Source organism: Lagopus leucura, unplaced genomic scaffold (assembly GCF_019238085.1).
Source record: "Lagopus leucura isolate 7727_CA_CO unplaced genomic scaffold, USGS_WTPT01 Super-Scaffold_1, whole genome shotgun sequence".
NCBI classification, from domain to species: Eukaryota; Metazoa; Chordata; class Aves; order Galliformes; family Phasianidae; genus Lagopus; species Lagopus leucura.
In genome coordinates, this window is record NW_024962250.1 from 31,402,170 (window position 1) to 31,422,436 (window position 20,267).

At 37.7% G+C, this 20,267-nt stretch overlaps 1 protein-coding gene across 5 annotated transcripts in view; it reads left to right on the top strand.

The window, feature by feature from the left end:
- EML1 (EMAP like 1) overlaps positions 1 to 20,267 on the top strand; it is a 118,634-nt gene that overhangs the window by 63,115 nt on the left and 35,252 nt on the right. For 3 of the 5 annotated variants that reach the window (XM_042872515.1, XM_042872498.1, XM_042872506.1), the window contains exons 2-5: positions 3,113 to 3,295; positions 7,013 to 7,075; positions 10,081 to 10,213; positions 18,543 to 18,677. In XM_042872515.1, the coding sequence (XP_042728449.1) occupies positions 3,113 to 3,295; positions 7,013 to 7,075; positions 10,081 to 10,213; positions 18,543 to 18,677 (514 nt within the window). The remainder of the gene's footprint in view (positions 1 to 3,112; positions 3,296 to 7,012; positions 7,076 to 10,080; positions 10,214 to 18,542; positions 18,678 to 20,267) is intronic. The other 2 variants (XM_042872521.1, XM_042872528.1) reach the window with 1 other exon arrangement.

Here is a 20,267-nt window from a genome sequence, read left to right on the forward strand (position 1 = left end):
CAGAGCCAGGGCCTCACTGCCTTTTGAGGAAAGAAGGTCCTACTCAGTGTGTACCACGTGACAAATGTTTGTTACAAAATTGTCACACTCCCCTGCTCTTTGCTATGAAAATTAGTTTATATGCTGCAGAGGCAAATCACAAAGTAGGCCAACAATACAGCTTTTGCTTTTGTGAGCAGAGGAGAAAACATCTGTTATGACCTCTGTGGTGGTTGTTTGGTTGGGTAATATGAATTAGTATTTCTCTTGTTTTGGTACCACAGCACGTTGCTTATCTGCTTGCGTTTCAATTGCAACTCTATTGCTCAACATTCCCTGATCTGGAGATCTCAACTGCGGGGACATTCCAGCTTCTCCTTGCAGAATTAGGAGCACATGCTTGTGAACACTGTGGTGCTTTTCTTTCTTCAGAAACGTAGCTCTGTTATATCCCTTGCATCTCCTGTAGCGTACTGCTATACATATGCGGAGAGAAAGCAAGGTCAAATGTGGCCAGGCTCTCAGACGTTTTGTCTTCAGCTGTGATCTTACTGAAACTTGCTAGAGGTTCTGTTCTTTCCTGCATGTTTGGAAGAGATCGGGATCCTGTGAAGTAGTGGATACAAAAAAAGGCAAGTTGAAGCTGGAGCAGGAATGAGAGTTCCATTTCTGAGGAGAGGGAGGAATGGTGATGGGGAGGCACAGATAAGCTGTATCCTGAGGAAGGAGTTGATTGGTGTTTTTTGTTAGCAAGGATGCATGGAGAAGAGTCACAGTGACAGCTGGGAGAGGGGAAAGAAGAAAGAGATGTATGTTGCAGTAATTATCAGTGAGAGTTTTTTTTTTTTTTTAAAGGATCTGTAAATAAAAATGCTGCTGATTTACTGTTTGAAGATTTATGTTTATGCAAAATTATTGTTTCTTTACAATTTGAAATGAATCTAACTGATACTTCAGTGAGAATGTTTCTTCTGTAACACCAGGGGCAGACCATTTCATCACCAGCAAATTTCTCCTCAAGTTCTCATCTTGAAAACTTGCTATTTTTTACTGACTGAATTCAGAAGAAGATATACCATGCCATATTGAATTTGGCAGAATGGTTGAAGTTTGATTTTTGGCTTGTATTGCCAATGAAATAAATGAAGTTTTCGATTCGGTTGCCTATTGTCCAGTATGCTAATCCATGTTATTTCCAGCTGAGTTAAAGTGTAAAGTCATTAGAGCAGCATGGGCCTTTTGTTTGTACAAGGAAAGGTTAAGTTCTACAGGCAGCTCATACTGCTGCCAGCATGTCTGCTAATCTTATTTTTGGGATTAATTACCTGCAACAGCTGCAGCGCAGAGTTCTGCACCGAGCGGGATTGTGACTATGCCAAAATTTGGAAAGCGTTTAGGCTGTCTCAGAGGGAAACTTTTCCAGCATTTTTCAGGAGTTCCCTTGTAGTTTGTCTGAACAGAGTGCTTACATTTAGACTGTGAACACAATGCTAAAAGCTCTAATAGCCTAATGCTGATATTTACCGTATGCTCTGAAGGTTCTGTAAAGAATTAATAAGCAACTTAAGCTATGTTTGTCTGTAACTATTAATGGATGGTCTGTATTGTTATAGCATTTAAGTTGTTTCCAAGACACTTTGGTAATTACAGATAACTGCTGAGGGTGTGAGAAGTACGTGAGCCAAAAAGCAACAGAAAGGAACCAACTTGTATTTGATTGGATTGGAGATGAACAGAGCTTTTCATTTTAAATACAGTTTTTTCCCCAGATTTTTTTGATTAACAGTTTGTATGTACAAACTTCTTTGGACACGCCTTGAAATGCATTCAGGAGTTGAAACTGTTATTTTCCTGTTTGAAGGATTTGTTTTAAAATTCACTAGTGATTATGCACAAACCATTTAACTTTCGTTTTATGCCTTCCTACTTTTGGAGTGGAAACATCTAATCTGGAAAGGAGGAAAATCAAGTACACAAGAAATGAAAGCATATAATACCTTCTTCATAAAGAGCTTGGCTTCAAGAACTGAGCGGAACAAATGTATGTAGTAGATAGTCGTGAGGCAGAGAAAAGTGAGTGATTGTAGGTGGCAATTTAAATACCATTTTTAAAAATAAAATATAACTTACTAAATACTCAAATGAAAGCTGCAATCCCATAATCACTAGACTATTATTACTGAGAATTATGAAGTAAGTTAATGCTAATTCCTTTTAGTTTTCAAATCTAGCTAGTTAAATAAACCTTATGGTCCTCTTTTTAAAAAATACTTTTTCTTTTTTCCCCTAGTAGACATCAACTTGCACATATTCGGCATTGCTTTTTCTCTTCTTTTTTTCTTTTTTCCTAATTGAATACTGTAAGAAATTACAGTGTTTCTATTTGATATGAAATGTAGTGGAACAAAAGTACTCATTTAGGAAAAATATTCTTATTGCTAGTTTGGAGTGGAAAGAATGTGTGGCCCTCATCGGTGAGCTGCAGGCTTTAAGCTTATGTGGGTTTGCTTCCAAATAATGGGTGAATTGTATACAAAGTAATGACCCTTTCTGAAACGTGGAGATTAAGAGTACGGTTCTTGAATAATTCTGAATTTACTTAATGTTTCTATTTAGGCCAGAGGGAATGTTTTCATAATATGGCTCGTGTAAATTGGGTTTTATGATACAGAATTAATGTGTTTTCTCAGTCAAATGGAAGGTGCTTGTAAAATTGAGTCTGTGTGTTGCTTATGTGTCTAATAGATAGGTTCTATCACATATGGGAAATAAAAATGTAGAAGGGTATAGAGAATATAAAGAGTTGTAACTCTTTACCTAAATGACTGCCAACACTTGAAAGTCCTACGAAGTAGGTTATTGAACAGTTATTGCTCCAAACTCCAGTTCAGAACACATGGATAACTGATAGTGGGATTAAGAGAAAGCAATCCGGAAACCAACCTTACTTATCATACTTCTTTCTGATTGTTATTAGAGAATTCATATCTTTACTTTTTGGTCACGTAAAAGCTTTCTTCCTCAAGAGATCATCAGATCTGAGTAAAAACCTTACCACCAGGCATTTGTCTGAGCTATTCTTTTATGGTTATGCAATGTAGGTAATATAGGTTTTTTCTGCTCCTTTGCACAGATGACAGTGCCTCTGCTGCAAGCAGTATGGAGGTAACGGATCGCATTGCCTCTCTGGAGCAACGCGTCCAGATGCAAGAAGATGACATCCAGCTGCTAAAATCTGCCCTTGCTGATGTGGTTCGACGCTTGAATATTACAGAGGAACAACAGGCCATGCAAAACAAGAAAGGACCTACCAAAGGTTTGCATTTCAGATATACGTAAAATGGGTAGTTCAGTTCAAAGAATGTTTTGTGTGTACTAGTTTATTCTTTAGATTTTTGAAGGGTCAAAGTCAACAACTTGAAACTCAAAAAGTTGGAAATCTGACCTATCAAAAAGAACATGTACAAGTCTAAATTGTTAAACCTGTAAGTCTTCTGAAGTCCTCGTGAACCGGTGAAGTGTTTCTGTATTGCTATAACTTCCTGACTAAAATTAATTTACAAAGGCTTTGGTGAATGTTTCGTAATAGCTAGTATTGAATGTTGCATATTCTATTTGTAAAATTCCTAAGTTTTTTTGATTGGGGGGAAAAAAACAATTCAAATTTAAAGAAAATATAGTTTTACTTCAGTTAAAAATTGTGTGGGCATACCCCAAATCAGAACTTTGAGTTAGCTCAGTGGTGATCTGACTGGCAAGATGTTGCCCAGGTTCATAGGAAAAGTACAGCCACCTTTAGTGCCTGAATCAGTTACGGAATAACAGATCTAGATTCCAGATAAGATAGATATTGCCACTCTGCAATATACTGTGTTATGCAAATGTTGCAGAGTGTTCTCACCTGGTCCTTTACCTACAATAACAGGTTGATGTGTGTGCAACAGAAAAGCTTGAGTGGGATATCCAGCACTTCAGTATATCAAAGGATTACTAGAACCCCACTGATGTTATGTTTTGTTATCTGTGTGTGTGTAAAAGCATAGGAAAAAACTCATTTGAAGCTTAGTGGGAAATTTTAGCAAATATTTCTGGATTGTCCTGGGAATAAAAGTGATGACAATCTAGATGTGGGAAGTCTGTGTATAACAGACTTCATAGAATAATAGAATGGCTTGAGTTGGAGTGGACCTTAAAGGTCATCTAGTTTCAACCCCCATTATGTGTAGAGTTGCTTCCCACCAAATCAGGCTGCTTAGGGCCCCATTCAACCAGTCTTTACATCCTTGGAGGCATCCAACATCTACAGCCTCTCTGGGCAGCCTGGTCCAGCACCTCGTGCCCTTGGAGTAAAAAAATTCTTCTGAACTTCACAATCAAACTCTCCCTTCTTTTAGATTAAAGCTGTTCCTCCTTGTTCTTTTACTATCAAACCATGTTGGCTCCCCTTCTGTTTGCAAGCTCCCTTCAAGTACTGGAAGGCTGCAATGGAGTTTCCTTGATGCCTTCTCTTCTCCAGGCTAAACAAGCCCGACTCTCTCAGCCTTTCTTCATAGAAGAGGTTCTCCAGCCCTAGCGTCATCTTTGTGGCCCTCCTCTGCTCCTGCATCCTTCCAGTACTGGGGACCCTAGGCCTGGACACGGCACTCCAAGTGGGGCCTCACAAGGGCAGAGTAGAGGGAGGAAAAAAAGAGAGAACACCATTTAGATTGCTTCAAGGAATTTTAATCCAATATTCTTGCTGAAAACCTCACAGAATCACCAAGTCCTGGATGTCAGCAGACCTGCAGGGCCTGCTGCCCAAGGTACATTTACAAACCCTTTGTATAAATGGATCTGCAGAGCTCTTCCCCTTTCGAAAAAAGGTAGCAGCTTACCACATCATTAGGAATGCAGGTCTGGAACCTCATGGGATCCCATCCATGTCCCACTGTCCCTGTGGCCTTTCTGTAGCAAAAAAGCCAGTGCACAAACAGGTTTGCATGTGAATCTTTGGTCCGCATCAGAGCAAAGCATGCTACACAAACTCATATTCCCTTATGAATCAAAGGCATTTTTTGGTATCCATTAGCAGGAGATGCTCACGGTCTCTCTACTGTTTAAATTATGAAATCTGCTGCTTTTGTGGGGTCCTGACATGTGTTAATACAAATTAAACTTTTAATTTGTGTTGAAGGGTCTTGTTTAATTACGTGTTCATACCTTTTTGGAAGGGGCTGGAAATTGTTTGACCTTTGCTATATATTTGTGATGGATATTTACTTTTAGTCATTGATTTAACAGAATATGTAAAAATTACTTGGTTTTCTGAACTGAGATCTTGAGTTTGTTTAATGGAAATGGGGAAGGAGGAAATATACAGAATTCCAGAACCAGAATAGTTCATTGTAGATGATGCTGTTTGTTGGATAGAATATACAGTAAATGTCCTTGATCTTGTTCTCCCATTCTCTTCTCTTTGTGTTGTATTCTCCTTGTTTTTAATTTGTTTGTCTACTGAAAAAGAATGTTTCTGATGATAATTCCTACTAGAACAAAATGTTCCACAAAATGTGGTAGTACAAGAGATGAAGTGGCTTTACGTTGCTTTCAAAATAGATCTTATCTGGCATGTGAAGGAAATAAAGTTTAATTACTATTTCTGAATTGTAACCAATCAGTTCTTGCCTGCTGACTTTGCTTAGTAAAATACAGAGCCAGATTTTCATGGATTTTGTGAACAATTGAGTTCTAAATCAGGAAATGTTTTCTTATTTATGGCAGAAAGTCAAAGCCATACTTAATGTACCTTCAAAAGAAACTTCTATAAGCTGATATTTCTGCCCTTCTATGGCTTATTTTTTTTATGTTTGTGGTGTAAATACTTCTGGATGTGAAATTACACTATAACAAGCCTTACATGTGGTAATGTAAATATGGCTCTATAAAAGCCATCATAGAAATTACTGAAATGAATCTTGATAATTGCTAACTAAATCCACTCAATTTCTTTAATTTTATTATGCACCAGTTGTGCCATCATTGTATGGTCAGCCTTATTTAACATATTTTATTACATGAAACCAAATATGAAGTATCCTGATTGTTTCTTCCAGCTGCTATGTCAAGTATGATGCATTTCCTATTTTTTCTGTAGTAGGCACAGCTACTTTATAAATGACAGCCCAGAAGGCCAAGTTCAGTTTCAATACTGTAATTCAGAAAAGCATTTCAGTGGCCTCTTGTGGAGCCTGTTTGCCCCGTCCTTGGACGTGTTTAAGGCCAGGTTGGACGGGGTCCTGGGCAACCTGATCTGAATGTGTATGTTTGGTGGCCCTGCTAGGCAGGGGGGTTGGAACTACATGATCCTTGAGGTCCCTTCCAACCCGGGTGATTCTGTGATTCTGTGGGCATGGTGAAACTGGGACTGTGGCTTCTTGTGCCATTACGTGGGCTGAGTGGCACTTGATCTACTTTCTTTTTATTGATTATTTAATGACTGATTCTACATTTACAATTTTGAGAAGTAGAAATTGATCTCAGTGTCATCAAAATCTCATCCACTGTTGTTTGAAACATACCATATGATCTTTCTTTTGATTCCTCTGTGGCCTTTGATTAAAGTCTGTGTGAACTGTGGGAAGGCTCTTACCCTTGAAACAGAAATAGGATCCCAGTGTTCTGTTTAAAGTCTGAAATAAAGTTCATGAGAACTCAATTTTCTGAATGCATCTTAAGTGAAATTGGCTAAAAGATTTTAAGTGGAAGGCTAGCAAATAGTAATGCAGAGAAACTTGAGCTTGTTTTCAGTCTCTGTGCACCTTCTTATTCTAGACTTGAGCTAGGCAGCTTAAAAGCAGCATATGTTACAGACACAGAGCTGCTTATCTTTTGTTTGTGAAGCTCCTCCACCAGTGTGGCTTTTTTCTTCCTTATTTTGTTCAGCTACTTTGTGGAGTTCAGTATGCTTCCTGCTTTTGTTCTACTCTTATTTGTTGTTCTTTCCTTTTGTAATTATTGGTTTGTTTGTAAACTTAATGGCCCTATTAATCCATAGATCAGAGTATGATTAAAAAAGCTGCTGCTGAGGCTGGTAAACATGTCAGTGCTGCTACCACAGGTAAGACCTTGAAGCAACAAAACTTCCCAAATAAATGTTACTGACAAAGCATAGTAATCTGAGTGTGTTTGAGTTACTGACATCCACTGCTTCTAACAGTTAATGATGTGTTTGTAGTTGTTTGACTGTTGCGTTAATTACCACTGGTGTGAAATAGCTTTGTAAATAAAATGAAAAAACTCCAGAATAAATAGTGGAATAAGTGAATAATCTGTAGTTTTTCTGTGTGCTATATAAGAATTTTGTGTTGTTGCTTTCAATGGTACTTGCTCATGGGGCTCCATCTTTAAATCTCCAGCTTTAGAAATGTGGAGTCTCAGTTTGCTTTGGATTTAGAGCAAAGACCTTCGACTATCAAAGTTAAAGGGGTTGTTGCTGGCTTCTGCTAGTTTCAGTTTCATGGGGTCAAAAGAATAAACCAATGTCAGTTGGAACTCACTTCATCTTCCCTTTAGCAGGTATTTTTATATAACAATAAAGAAAAAAATATTTTAATCATTTGTTTAACTTTTATTATTCTAACTTGTGATCTCAAAGCTTCACAAAAGTTTTGTGAGCTACAGAGATTGTGTCAGGAAACAAGTGTACAACTGCTGAACTGTAGCCATCTGATTCTATAATGAACAACAGAATCTGTTTTGTAAGTTAGTTATTATGCATTAATGCATGTTTATTATATTAGTACATTTCAGCAATTGGCTAGGAAACATAGTAGAGTGTAGAAGTAAATAGGATTGTAGTATCTGTTTCCTTAGCTATGAGAAGCTGAGGTACAGTAGGTTTCAACTATTTTGTTGTGCCTCTTGTTGTGGGTTGACCCTGGCAGGCAGTGGAGTTCCCCACAGCTGCTTACTCCTCCCCAGTGGGATGGGAGAGAACTGGAAAAGTAAAAGCTGGAAAGCTCCTGGGCTGAGATAAGGACAGTTTGGTAGGAGAAGCAAAGCTACGCATGCCAACAAAGCGACACAAGGAACGGATTCACTACTTTCCATTGGCAGGCAGATGTTCATCTGTTGGGAAAACAGAGCTCATCATGCATAATGATGGCTTGGGAAGACAAAAGCCAATGTTTAGGATGTCCTTACCTTCCTTCTTCTCTCCTTCGGCTCTTATTGCTGAGCATGATGCCATATGATATGGAGTACCTCTTTGGCCTGTCTGGGTCAGCTCTCCTGGCTGTGTTCTCTTCCACTCCTCGTGCAGCCCCAGCTCATGGCTGGGAGGGCAGTGTGAAAAGCTGAAATGTCCTTGGCTTAGTGTAAGAACTGCTCTGCAGCAACTTAAATATCAGTGTGCTGTCAACACTGTTTTGGTCACAAATCCAAAACACAGAGCTATAGAAGTGGCTATGAACAAAATTAACTCTAGCACAGTGAAAAATCAATGCAGTTCTAAAGGCAGCATTAGCATGTTGAAATAGGTCATGGAAATGGGGCTGGAAGGCACCATGAGTTCATTCAAGTTTTGTTTCACCTTTTCTTAAAGCTGCCCATAATATTAGAGTGCTCTTGCTCTTTTAACTTTGGTAGGAGTGGTACTGTTGAAACTCGTCAATCCCAGCTTCTCTTATCTTCAGGGAGCCTAGAGTTTTTCTTTATTTCTTTGTTAACTTGTTTTCATCTCATCCTTCAGTCATCTAAGCCAAACAAGCCTTATTTCTTAACTGTTTCCTGGTGGGAAGTATATAATAAATAAATGGTGAACGTGTAACAAATAGATAGCTATCATAATGCAGTTAACTGCTTCAGTACATGTCAAACAAGTAGAGCTCATCTTGAAACTTGCATTCATGAGTAAATCTTATTTACTGATGCAATCTCCTCATGTCACAGGCTTTCATTCTTTTTTCTTCAGTATATAAGAACTATATGAACAAGTCAATACGTGCTTAAATCTGTGCTACGATAAGATGCAAGCATATTGCATCTTGTATATCTACATCTAAATGCAATTGTTAGGGATTTTTATTTTTTTAGATTATTTATCCAGAGCTTTTTTTTTTTTTTTTTTTTTTTTTCTGGAGTATTTCACAGCTGTTTTCCCTGGGCTTTGAGATGATGCCAGATTTTTCTCTTGTGTTTCTTAAGTGACTTATGGGTTTCTACTTTCTTTTGGGTATTCTGAACCTAGAGACTTCTGGCATCTTCACAAAGGTGGCTTGTAATGTGAAGTGATGTCAAACTTCAGGTGATATATAGAGCTTTAGTTTTCTTCCCTGCTGTGCAGAGAACACTGACATGCTTGTGTCTATGTTTCCAAGGTTTGCTTTGTAATGTAACTTCTCATGTGAGTACTCACTGCTTGCAGTTTTAACCGCTTTTTGTTTTTGCAACTAATTTCTAATGCACTGGAATGGAACTTTTCAGTTATTCTACTAGTAATTAGAGTTTATGTATGCATAACACTTTTTTTGAGCCAACGTGATCAGACTGCAGTTAGATAATGTCAGCTGATGAGATCCACTGTTTTGATGATTTCAATAGCTTTTTCTGAATGAATAAAGTTTCTCTTTGTAAGAGGAGCCTACAGTCTTTAAAAGAAGTCAGATGCGTGTAGCTGGAGAGTAAGGATTTATTAACAGATTATTTGCTTGTGGAAAACTTGCAAGAATGTTGAATGATAAAGACCAGGAGTTTCTGGAATTGTGGCTTACCTTTATTTCTAGCACTCTTCAGAATGTCATCCAGGTGGGCAATAGAAGGATTGCTTATGGTGGCAGCTGCTGCCTTTGTGCCTACCTGTAAGCTCACTGAGCTAGAACAGAATTTTACAGATGGCACAGGCTATGGAATTGTGTTCTTAAGCCATGTGCAGATAGTTTGATATGATTATGAATAAGAAAATATTTAAAAATCATCTTAAAAACCCATATTCACATACATAACTTTGGTAATAATGGAGGGAAAAAAGGGTATGCTACAGGTATTTAAAAATATTTTTTTGGCTTGCTGGACTAAAAAAGAAGAATATGTAAACAATGATTTAATCCTCTGCTTGTTTTGCAGCAAGACCGCTGGTACAAACCCTGCCTTTAAGGACTACTGTTAATAATGGAACTGTGTTACCAAAGAAACCAAGTGGCTCTTTACCTTCTCCATCAGGAACCAGGAAAGAAACTGTATCACCAGCAGCAAAAAGGTATGTATGCCTTGGAAACATTGTAATTGTTAAATTGAGGAAATATTTAGAAGCTTGAAGAAGACCCATTATGTGGTTTTTCTTACTTTCAAGGCAATAGTCTGAATACTTAGTTTAGAATGAAAAGAGATGGAGTTCATTATAGGAGATTTTAAACTCATTAGGTCTAATTAATCATAATTAAGGTTATTATTCTGAATACTGAAAGAACACACAATGCTTAATCTACCAGTTTCTGTTACTTTCTTGTTGCTGCAGTCTAACGAAGAATAAAGCTTTTCTACCCTGTTGTTTAGTCACATGGCACGAAAAGTAATGCACGGAGTTTCTAATAGTAAGAAGAAAACAGTCTGTAGAGAAACTGTTATCATTACAAATCAGTATGTTACCTTTGGTGATTATCTTAAAAATGTTACAAGAATCTCAAGGAGAAAAATATCTATCACATTTATGCACATAAATCTAGCTTTAGGTACTCATTATTGCTGTTAGATGATTAGAATATGTCTCAATTTCAGTTGTAACCTACAAAATACACATGTGCTGATTATACACCTATATTATAAGAAATGCAACTGACTTGCTTGAGCCAAGTTCAAGCTGCTGCTCTGCTGTGATGTTTGCCTGTTAAGATATACACATGTATTAGATGTCATGGGATTTTTTTTTTTTAAAGTTTCTTTGGTTGTGTGTCATCGTCAGCTTTTTGTAGAGACAATGCTGTAAGGTCTGAGGAAGGCAAGTTGTGGAGATGAGAGGTTTGAAGCTTCTTTTGTAAAAGGTCTCTTAAGGAGAGATGTTAACTAAGTATACTCTGCTCCGTTACTGATTCAAGGACCAATGGTTTTCAGACAACTCCAAATTTTGTTATTGTAGAGAAGCTATTCTATGCAGAATTAAGATTAGAAAGCGTTTTTTGTTTCAGTGTCACACAAATAGAACTGGGCTCCTATGAAATGGGCCTTACTGCAGCTGCAGGCTTTGGCAAGTTTGCCATAGATAAGAGAAGGAAGGTAAATACAATATGAATGTATCCATTATCAGAAATATGTTATCAGAATTTTTGCAAGTGGATGGAAGAATGTGACTTTTAAAGAGAAAATTGATCTGTATTTTAAAAGGAGCGCTATTTTGTGTATTGTGAATTTTAAGGAAATGCACAGATTACTTTGTCTTAATTCTCCTAAATTTATTCTTGTGAATTGAATGCAGAGTTTTAAGTGGTATTCAGTTTAAAACAAAACAGAACAAAAAACAAGTGAGCCCAAGTATTGGCAGGCTTCCCTTGTGTACGTAGGGTGGGACTCACGATTCTGCGCACTTGTTATCCAGGGTTCAACATGGGACTTCCTGCTTCAGCACAGAGTCAGATGCAGGTGAAGATCATTCTGTGGCTTGTGGGGCAATGTCATGGCTCCATGCATCCTTGCGATGTATGGGAATGGCATCCTGCAGCCTTCTCATCTCACTCACTTACTGTCTGGATACCCTCAGTGCTCGTGGGAAAGTCCTTATGGAGAATCCTTGGGGAGTGAGTGTTGTATAACAGCCTTGGCTCATCTGTGAGTGAAGTCTTCCATGGGATAAGGATTTTAACATTTTATTGTGCTTTATCCTTTCCCTTTGTTAAAGGAACTAGGCTGAAGGTGCTTTAAGTATACAGTATGAAAATGTATATGCAGTTTTAGGAAAGAAGTACATATGGGCAGTCTTGCTGTTATAGTCAGAAGCTTGTTACAGATTCCTTACATTTTAGAAATGTGAGATTATTTCAGTCCTGAGAAAAGTCCAGGTCTGTGGAATTCCTATTCCCTTCCTATTCCCTTTAACACTCTAGTATGCTGTACTGATTCAATTTAGCATGCAAAATTGCTTTAAGGCATTTTTGTCTTGCCTGGATATATACTTTGAGGGGAAGGGAGTAGAGTGTTAAACTCCTTACCAATGAATTACTATAGAAACCTCTTAGTAAATTATTCTTTACTGTTTTTAAAAATGAACTTTAAAGTAACTTAAGAGATTTTGTGTTTTCACAGGATAGCATGCACAAAATATTCAGTATTCAAAGGTGGTGTCTTAACTGCTCTAAGAAGCTGACTTGCCACTAGTCAAGTAGATAAGCTCATTAATATGAATTCATTCATCCTTTGCATTTATAATGGACCATTTTACATTTGAGAGCTGTGAGTATGAGTAAAAGTAGAATTGTAGAATGGCTTAGGTTGCAAGGGACCTAAAAGATCATCCAGTTCCAAATCCCAGTGAGAATAGGGGGGTGCAACATGGGAAGTGTAGCAGCAAGGTCAAATAGCTTTCTTTCCTCGGGAGACAGAAGTTGTCTGTGGTAAGAAGCTTTAATGAGCATTGAACAGTTCATAAATGGTGTGTAGTTTTAAGTAACTTTTAAGAACTTTTTAAATTCTGGTTTCTGATAAACAGTCGTGTTTTAACAGTAAATATTAAGTGATGTTTTCAAAGCTTATTTTCAGCTTGAATTATATATATTGTGTATATATATTTGTACATATATGCAATATAGGTGCAGAAAGAAAAATAATATTTCAAAATTTGAAAAGTGAAAGAAAATTAGTAGTATTAAAAAGAAATAGCACCTTTCTATTTGAGTCTTATTTTAAACCTGCAGTTTGCTGCTGTAAATTACAAACATCTGCTAGGACTACTATAACAGGAAAATAACTTTTTTCTTGTGAACGCATTTTCGAAAGAGGCAAACATCAAGGTTAATGGAGTCTTTCCCAGATGTTTCACTCAACACTGCTATGAAAGGGGGATTAAAAAGAAGTAAATTCTGGTTTGAAATATTTGGTTAGGAAGTATATCATAGCCATTTAAAACAGCGTGTAGTGCCTATCTGTATAAACATACACAAATGATCTCTGCAGGGATCAAATGTGCATCCATACGTTCTATTGCTTAGAAATAGATGTGCTTATTGACATGTCTGCAAATACAACCTCATTTGTATGTGTTAGTTAACTCATCTGAACCCACAGATTGGCATGGTGCTCCTCCTTCTTGCTAGATTACCAAGGAGATGCAGTTCAGAGTTCACTACGTTTCTCTGATTTCCCTTTTAATATTTGAAATGAAAATGACTACTTGTGCAGGAATACAACACTGGGGCTGATGAAAAAAAATTGAGACTGAAAGGGTGGAACTAGCAGACTTTTATTCAAATTCTGCCACGTTCTCTGAATGACCTTTATGCAAATCATTTAACCTTTATGCATATTGGTTTTCCATATGTAAAGTGTGTATCTCTGGATATCAGTAGGCTGTTATGGCCTAACATGTTAATTAGAACCAGATCTGTTAAGGCGTTGAGTAACCTCAACTGACTCTGACTTCAATTTAGAATTGAGGGCACCAGCTCCCCTTTGGCATTTAGATGTCATATAGCCAAAACTCGACTATCTAAGCTAAGGAAGGAATTAAATAACCTGAATAGAGCAAAGGCACAAGTACAACACACAGGTCAATCAGGCGATAAAAATGTGGTAATAATTAATGCAATGCAAGACTTAAAATAAAAATGGAAAGGACGATGCTGGTGATATTAAAACCAAAAGTTCTTATCCAGTGCCAGCATGTGATGCACAGCTACACGGCTACCAGGTGCAAGCTGGCTGATGTGAAACTGAAGTGAGTTACAGATGGGCTGGGTAATCAGCTGAAACAGATAATTAGGAATTGCTTGTCTTTGTAAAGTGTTTGCAAGTCTTGTCCCCTTGTCTCAGGGACTTTGATTTTTTTTTTAAATTTAATGTGTTTAATATTTTTAACCCGTGGAAGTCAGAAATTAAGCTATTCTGATTACTAGGTTTTTTTTTTTTGTGTACTGATCTTTATTCTGAACTTCATACATAGAGTAATCATTTGAAAGTTTTGTTCAGCATAAGATGAGCTTTTTCTATCATGAACAGAACTTTCCCTTCCCCCAGCACTCTTCCTTTCAGAAGCAGTGTGGCTTGAAGTTCATTGCTTAACACTAAATTTGCCTCTGGAATGTGTCCAGCACACAGTAGTAATGTTTTGAGTTCCCTATTAAAGTCTAGGTTTTTGTGACTCATCTAGGATAGCTTTGTTTCCAATAGTTGAAGGGGAAAAGAAAATATAAGGGAGGAGAATGCAGTCGGTACCTTTCCCAGTAGGGATGCTGCTGCAGACTGTAGGCTAGCATATACTTTCTCTTTTAGAAAGAGCCAATCAGTCATTCTTTGTTCTTGAGCAGATTGTGAAGTACTACAATGCTGCAAAACTCTGACAACCGAGATCAAAAGGAAGAAGTTGGAACAAAGAAAACATAAAAAGCTTTGTTTGTAGGGAGAATAAAATACTTTAATAAGATGAATTCCTGTTCTTCTAAACTCTAAACACATGGCCCCTAGGAAATTGTTCGGTCTCCTGGAATTAATGTTCTACATTCTGTTCTGAGGGCAACAATGGTTTGCAACCGGCACACGCAAACTCTGTGTCAAACCTTCAGTTTAGACTCCTATTTAATGCTTGACTCTCAAAAAAACTGTTTTTAAATAAAAAGAATATAAATATAAAAATCCTATCCACTGAGCTTCAAGTGGCAAAGCCATTACACTACTTCACTATCTCTAACAATTAAAGTTATTAGTGTGCTTTGCTCGAAGGCGTAATGAAATTAAAGTCGTGTATTCTCAAATTCATTCTAATAGATTCAAATGAGAGTCAGAAGGAGTGCTAGACAAGTCTCAAAATATTAGTATTGTTTCACTACTGTACACTTTTTAGATGTATTTTATTGTAAGAGCTTTCATGTGCTTTTCTCCCGGAAATTTGATCATATATATATATATATATATATTTTTTTTTTTTTTCTGATTTGCTCACTGCAATTCAATGATGCAAGCATGTAAAACATACATGCTATGCAGTGATGTGTATATATATGTATGAAGATTTATTTTCTTGTGTTTATTGCTTTCTTAACAGTCTTCTGTCTCCTAGCTGGATCATCTGTCTGTTTCCTTAGCCTCTTTCATTTTCTTTTTCTGTGTTTTTCTCAGTAGCTTTAGAAACATTTCGTGTATTTGGAGCCTTGCTAAGATTTTGTCATTCAAAGATACATTGGTGTTCTTAGGTGGTTTGAAATGATCAGACACCGGAGCCAATAATTTGCTGTTGTTTATTCTTGCACGTGACCTCATATCTTAAATGCATGCAATGATGTCTTTTAATGGAAGCTTGTTTTAAATGTCTTTTCCATGTTTTATTGTTGCATTCACTTTTTATTCTGCTTTGTTTACGCACCTCTCAATGTGGATTAAGCAGGTCTGTGAATCTTCTCAATGCATGCAAACTGAAAAAGCCTGCTCTAAGGTGAGGGATTCTTAATAGCTTTGTAGTGTTGAAGCTCAATTGCTTTTCCTTCCTATTCTGATTCAACACATAGAAAGTGGCTGTTTTAGTGGCAGCATTAAACACTGTAGAACTGTAATTATTATTCCTATTTTTAACACTCTCATAAATGCATTTAAAACTTATTGCTGATAAACGCATTACTTTACTTATCCAGTGATGATTTCTGATATGTTATCTCCATTCTCTTATGCTAACATCACTTTTACTGTATTTCATTAACTCGCATTCCCATCTTAAGCTTAAAAATGGTGCTAACAAATATTACCTTTTAATTAAAAAATTGAAGATGTTCTCCTTTCATATCACTAATGTGGAAGCCAAATTCTGGAATCCAATCGTGTTCGTACAGTCTTGTAAGTTAAATGAATATTTCCTATCATTTTAAATTCTTCCTCAGGTGTCTGTATGTCTGCTGTAGCCATACTGATGTTAAACACTGGAGAAACCAAAATGTGTATTTGCCAAAATTGAGTTAATGCAATGGAATTAAAATATCTTCCTGTGATCATCTTTTTCTGATCATTCTCTAATATATCTCGCTGGGCTTTTGCTGTTGGTGGAAGTTTAAAATTTGTCAGAAGATAGTTTGGCTAGTTAGCTTAAACACTAATGGACCTAAAATAACTTAAAAGAGTTCTGTTCTTCTATTGTGGTAGAAGTTTTTATACTGATATGAGGCTTCATCAGTAAAAAGATATCATTGCACTTCTAAGCTTTAGGCCTGTTCATTTTTTTTTATCCATCCATTCATCTTTTGAATGTTGATAACTGTAAAAACAAAACCCCAAGCAATATTAAATTAGTTTAAAACTGCTTCCATAACTGCTACAGTTTTTCTAACGTCAGCACAATTTGGTGACTTCCTTCATTAAATTTCAGTGTTGGCCAATACTGTGTCATCTTTCTCTGTTTAAAGAGATGATGTCAAAATAAGAGTTTGATACTGCAAAATCACACAGTGCTGATGTTTTGTGGTAGTAAAATTTAGTGAAAGGGCACAAGCTGACAAAGGTACTTTATGTGGAGTAAAACTTTTCAGTACCATGGCTGCTTTATGTTAGCCTAGAGTGATATTATGGAATGGTGTTAATAAGACAGAGAACTGTTAAATGTTTGTAATATATTATCAAATATGTGGAAGGAATGTTTTCTTTTTTCCCCCATACATTTGGCATTGAGAAGACTTGGGGAGTGTATAGCTGGCTTAGGAAACAGTGATGCCATACGTGACAACAGAATTGAATTTTCACTGCCTTTTGCTTCTCCCATGCATTATTTCAGTCTGTCCCTGTGTGCAACTTAGCATTCTGCTTGCTCTCTTACATCACTCTCTGCCCAGAAACATTTTTGTTTCAGCTTAATCCTCTGAATGGTGCTTGTTCTTAATACAAAAACACAGCACTGTATATCTGCACTACCACTGCACATTCTGGAAAGATTTTTGTCAAGCCACCTGAGATGCATCACATGATGTATCTGCTCTGCCCTGAATGCATGGAGCTTCCTCTCAGAAAAATGTCGTCTTTGCAGTGACTTGAGCTCAGATCTATCCATTGTGTTGTACAGTTTTGTGTTTTGATCGCACAGAAAAGTCTACTTTTCTTCCTTTACTTATGAGGAGTCAATGCTTCTATTTTTTACACTATGTGTGAAGTGAGGCAGTCTGAGAAGCTGACTGAGGTAATACGATAGGGATGGTTTTTAGAAGTTGATGAGGAGGCCTGGAATAGTCCATGGTGATGCCTGAACTGAACCTTATGGTAAGCAGAACACCCTGGAGTGTAAAAGGTAACAGGGCTGGGGTTGGCAAAGGAACTGACTGGAATGAGACTGGGACCTGGAGGGCAGGAGCAGAAAAAGCCAAAATGTTTATATGGACAGACACAACATAGGATGTGGGGAAAGGTGCATAAATGTCCCTGCTCTTTTCTTTGGAGAGTGTAAAGCAAGCAGAAGGCAGAGTTGGGAGAAAGGAGGTGCCAGCATCAAATTCTGTCCAGCTGGTGGTGTGGAAATGATTCCTGCCTCATCCCAAGCACTGCTGCCAGCCCTTCTCTGCATCCCAGGGAAAGGAGTAAAGCGAGGGACCTAGCCTAGCTCACTTGTCACCTAATCCCCTTGCCCCTAGGAAGCATTGCTTTAGAGAAAAGTGTTTTGAACTAATGGAAAACCATAGTAGTTTGTCACCTATGTTGTATGCTCTGTTATACTGCTCCTGTTGTGCCTCATGGTTCTGTCGGAGAGAGCTGGCTGTCTGAAAGTCATGCAGGAGCTTCCTTACAGCCATCTTTGCCAAAGGGACAGTTGAAGAGTGGTAGAAACTTAAGCCTCTGAGATACTACTTATCAGGGGCAGGGAATGTAATCTATTTGTACGTGCAGTGTAGAAGCATGTTTTTTTGACAAATGAATGGAGAGCTAGCTTATATTTTCATAGTTTTTCTTTGGAGTGTGTTAAAACTAACTTTGAACCACAGTGTAACTGATTTTGAATGAAGATGCTGGTTAGCTTGCTAGCGCTCAAATTTTGACCTATTTTTGATGTTTTCTGTTGTCTGCTGATGTTGTATAATGTGCTTTCTTTGAGTTCCTTTCTTTTTGAGAGAATTTTAAAGTGTAGGATGGTATTCAAAGATTTGGGAGGTGATATGGAAAGTAGGTGTTACAGATGTCTGATGTTAGCGTGGCTCTTTTTTTTTTTATAACTGGGCCAAAAAAAGTATATTAATCTCTGTTGCAACAGGTGCTCAGCAGAACTGTTACGTAAGATCTTTAACAAGTTGTTTTCTGATTAAAAAATAATGTTGCTATTTTTATGGCCAGCTTTCTATTTGATACATTTCTCAGGATTGTTTGTCATTAGGTGTGTACTTCTACAAGTTCTACTGTTAAGCTTAATCCCTTTTTCTCATTAGTACTGTGAAGAGAACCAGCTCTGCTGAGCGTGTGTCCCCAGGAGGCCGGAGGGAAAGCTATGGAGATTCCAAAGGGAGTCGCAATCGCACTGGATCCACCAGCAGCTCATCCAGTGGTAAAAAGAACAGTGAAAGGTAGTGTTTCTTGAATGGCCATCTTCATTCTTTTTTGCTTTCTGCTCTAACAGTGAAATTTGTTTCTTCAATTCAGCAAATATTAGAATTTGTTTGTGTTTAAAAAAACAAAACAAAAACAAAACAAAAACAAACAAACAAACAAACAAAAAAACACAAAACCTCTACCAGTTGGTCAAAAATACATATTTTAGGAGACTTCAAATCTTTCTTGTGAATTTTTCTTTTTGAAAAAATCTTTTTTTGAATTATTTCTGCTCTCTAGATGAGGCTTAAAGCAGAATGCATGTCAGAAATCTAAAAAGGCAATATTGAATACTCACCACCTCACACATGTGGAACAAACCTAGTTGATTTATGAGTAATAACTGTCTCAGTTTAAGTCAGATTAATTAAAAAGAGCGTGGCCAGCAGGTCGAGGGAGGTGATCCTCCCCCTCTACTCTGCCCTAGTAAGGTCTCGTCTGGAGTACTGCGTCCAGTTCTGGGCTCCCCAGTACAAAAAAGACAGGGATCTCATGGAAAGAGTCCAGCAGAGGGCCACAAAGATGGTGAAGGGCCTGGAGCATCTCTCCTATGAGGAAAGGCTGAGTGAACTGGGTCTGTTCAGTCTTGAGAAAAGAAGACTGAGAGGGGACCTGATCCAGGTCTATAAATATCTAAGGTGTGGGGGGCAGAATGGTGAGGCCGGACTCTTTTCAGTGGTGAGTGGAGACAGGATAAGGGGAAATGGCTGGAAACTGCAGCATAGGAAGTTCTGCACAGATGTGTGTAAGAACTTCTTTACAGTGAGGGTGACAGAGCACTGGAGCAGGCTGCCCAGGGAGGTGGTGGAGTCTCCTTCTCTGGAGATGTTCAAGACCTGCCTGGATGCCTACTTGTGTGACCTGCTGTAGGGAACCTGCTTTGGCAGGGGGGTTGGACTCGATGATCTCTGGAGGTCCCTTCCAACCCCTACAATTCTCTGATTTTGTGATTCTGTGAATGCGAAATGGAGAAACAGACTTATGTGCAGGCACTATCCAAAGAAGCAGAATAAAGTGATTTGCATCTCTGTGCATTTTGATGGTGCTTCTCGTATTGTATTGACAGTAACAAAAGGAAAATGTCTTTTCCAGGAGTTTCAGAATAGGATGTCTTGAAGATATAGGTGATTTATTGTTTGTGGTGAGATCAATGTTTTGACCAATTGATTCTTTCCCGTATTTCCTAGACAGATTTCACAGTTCCTTATGTACAAAGAGGTGTTAATGGTAGTTTTGAGATTCTCAGATGATGTGGCAAGAGAAACAGTGTTGATGAAGATTACAGAATAATGTAATTCACCTGTTCTGTCTGTGCATGAATGCCTTCATGAGAGAGTCATTGGATTGCTGATGAGACAATGGTAGGGCACAAAACTTCTTGTTGAACTCAATGATGCTTATGGCTCCCTTCCAACTTGGGATATTCTATGATTCCAAAACTTCTTATTTAAATCTCTTTGGCATCTTCTCTCAGTGTGGAGACTGACTGAGGCTCTTGTGAACTAATAGGCAACAGCCTAAATGTGGGTGATGAAATTACTACTAGTTTTGGTTTGAAGCTATCC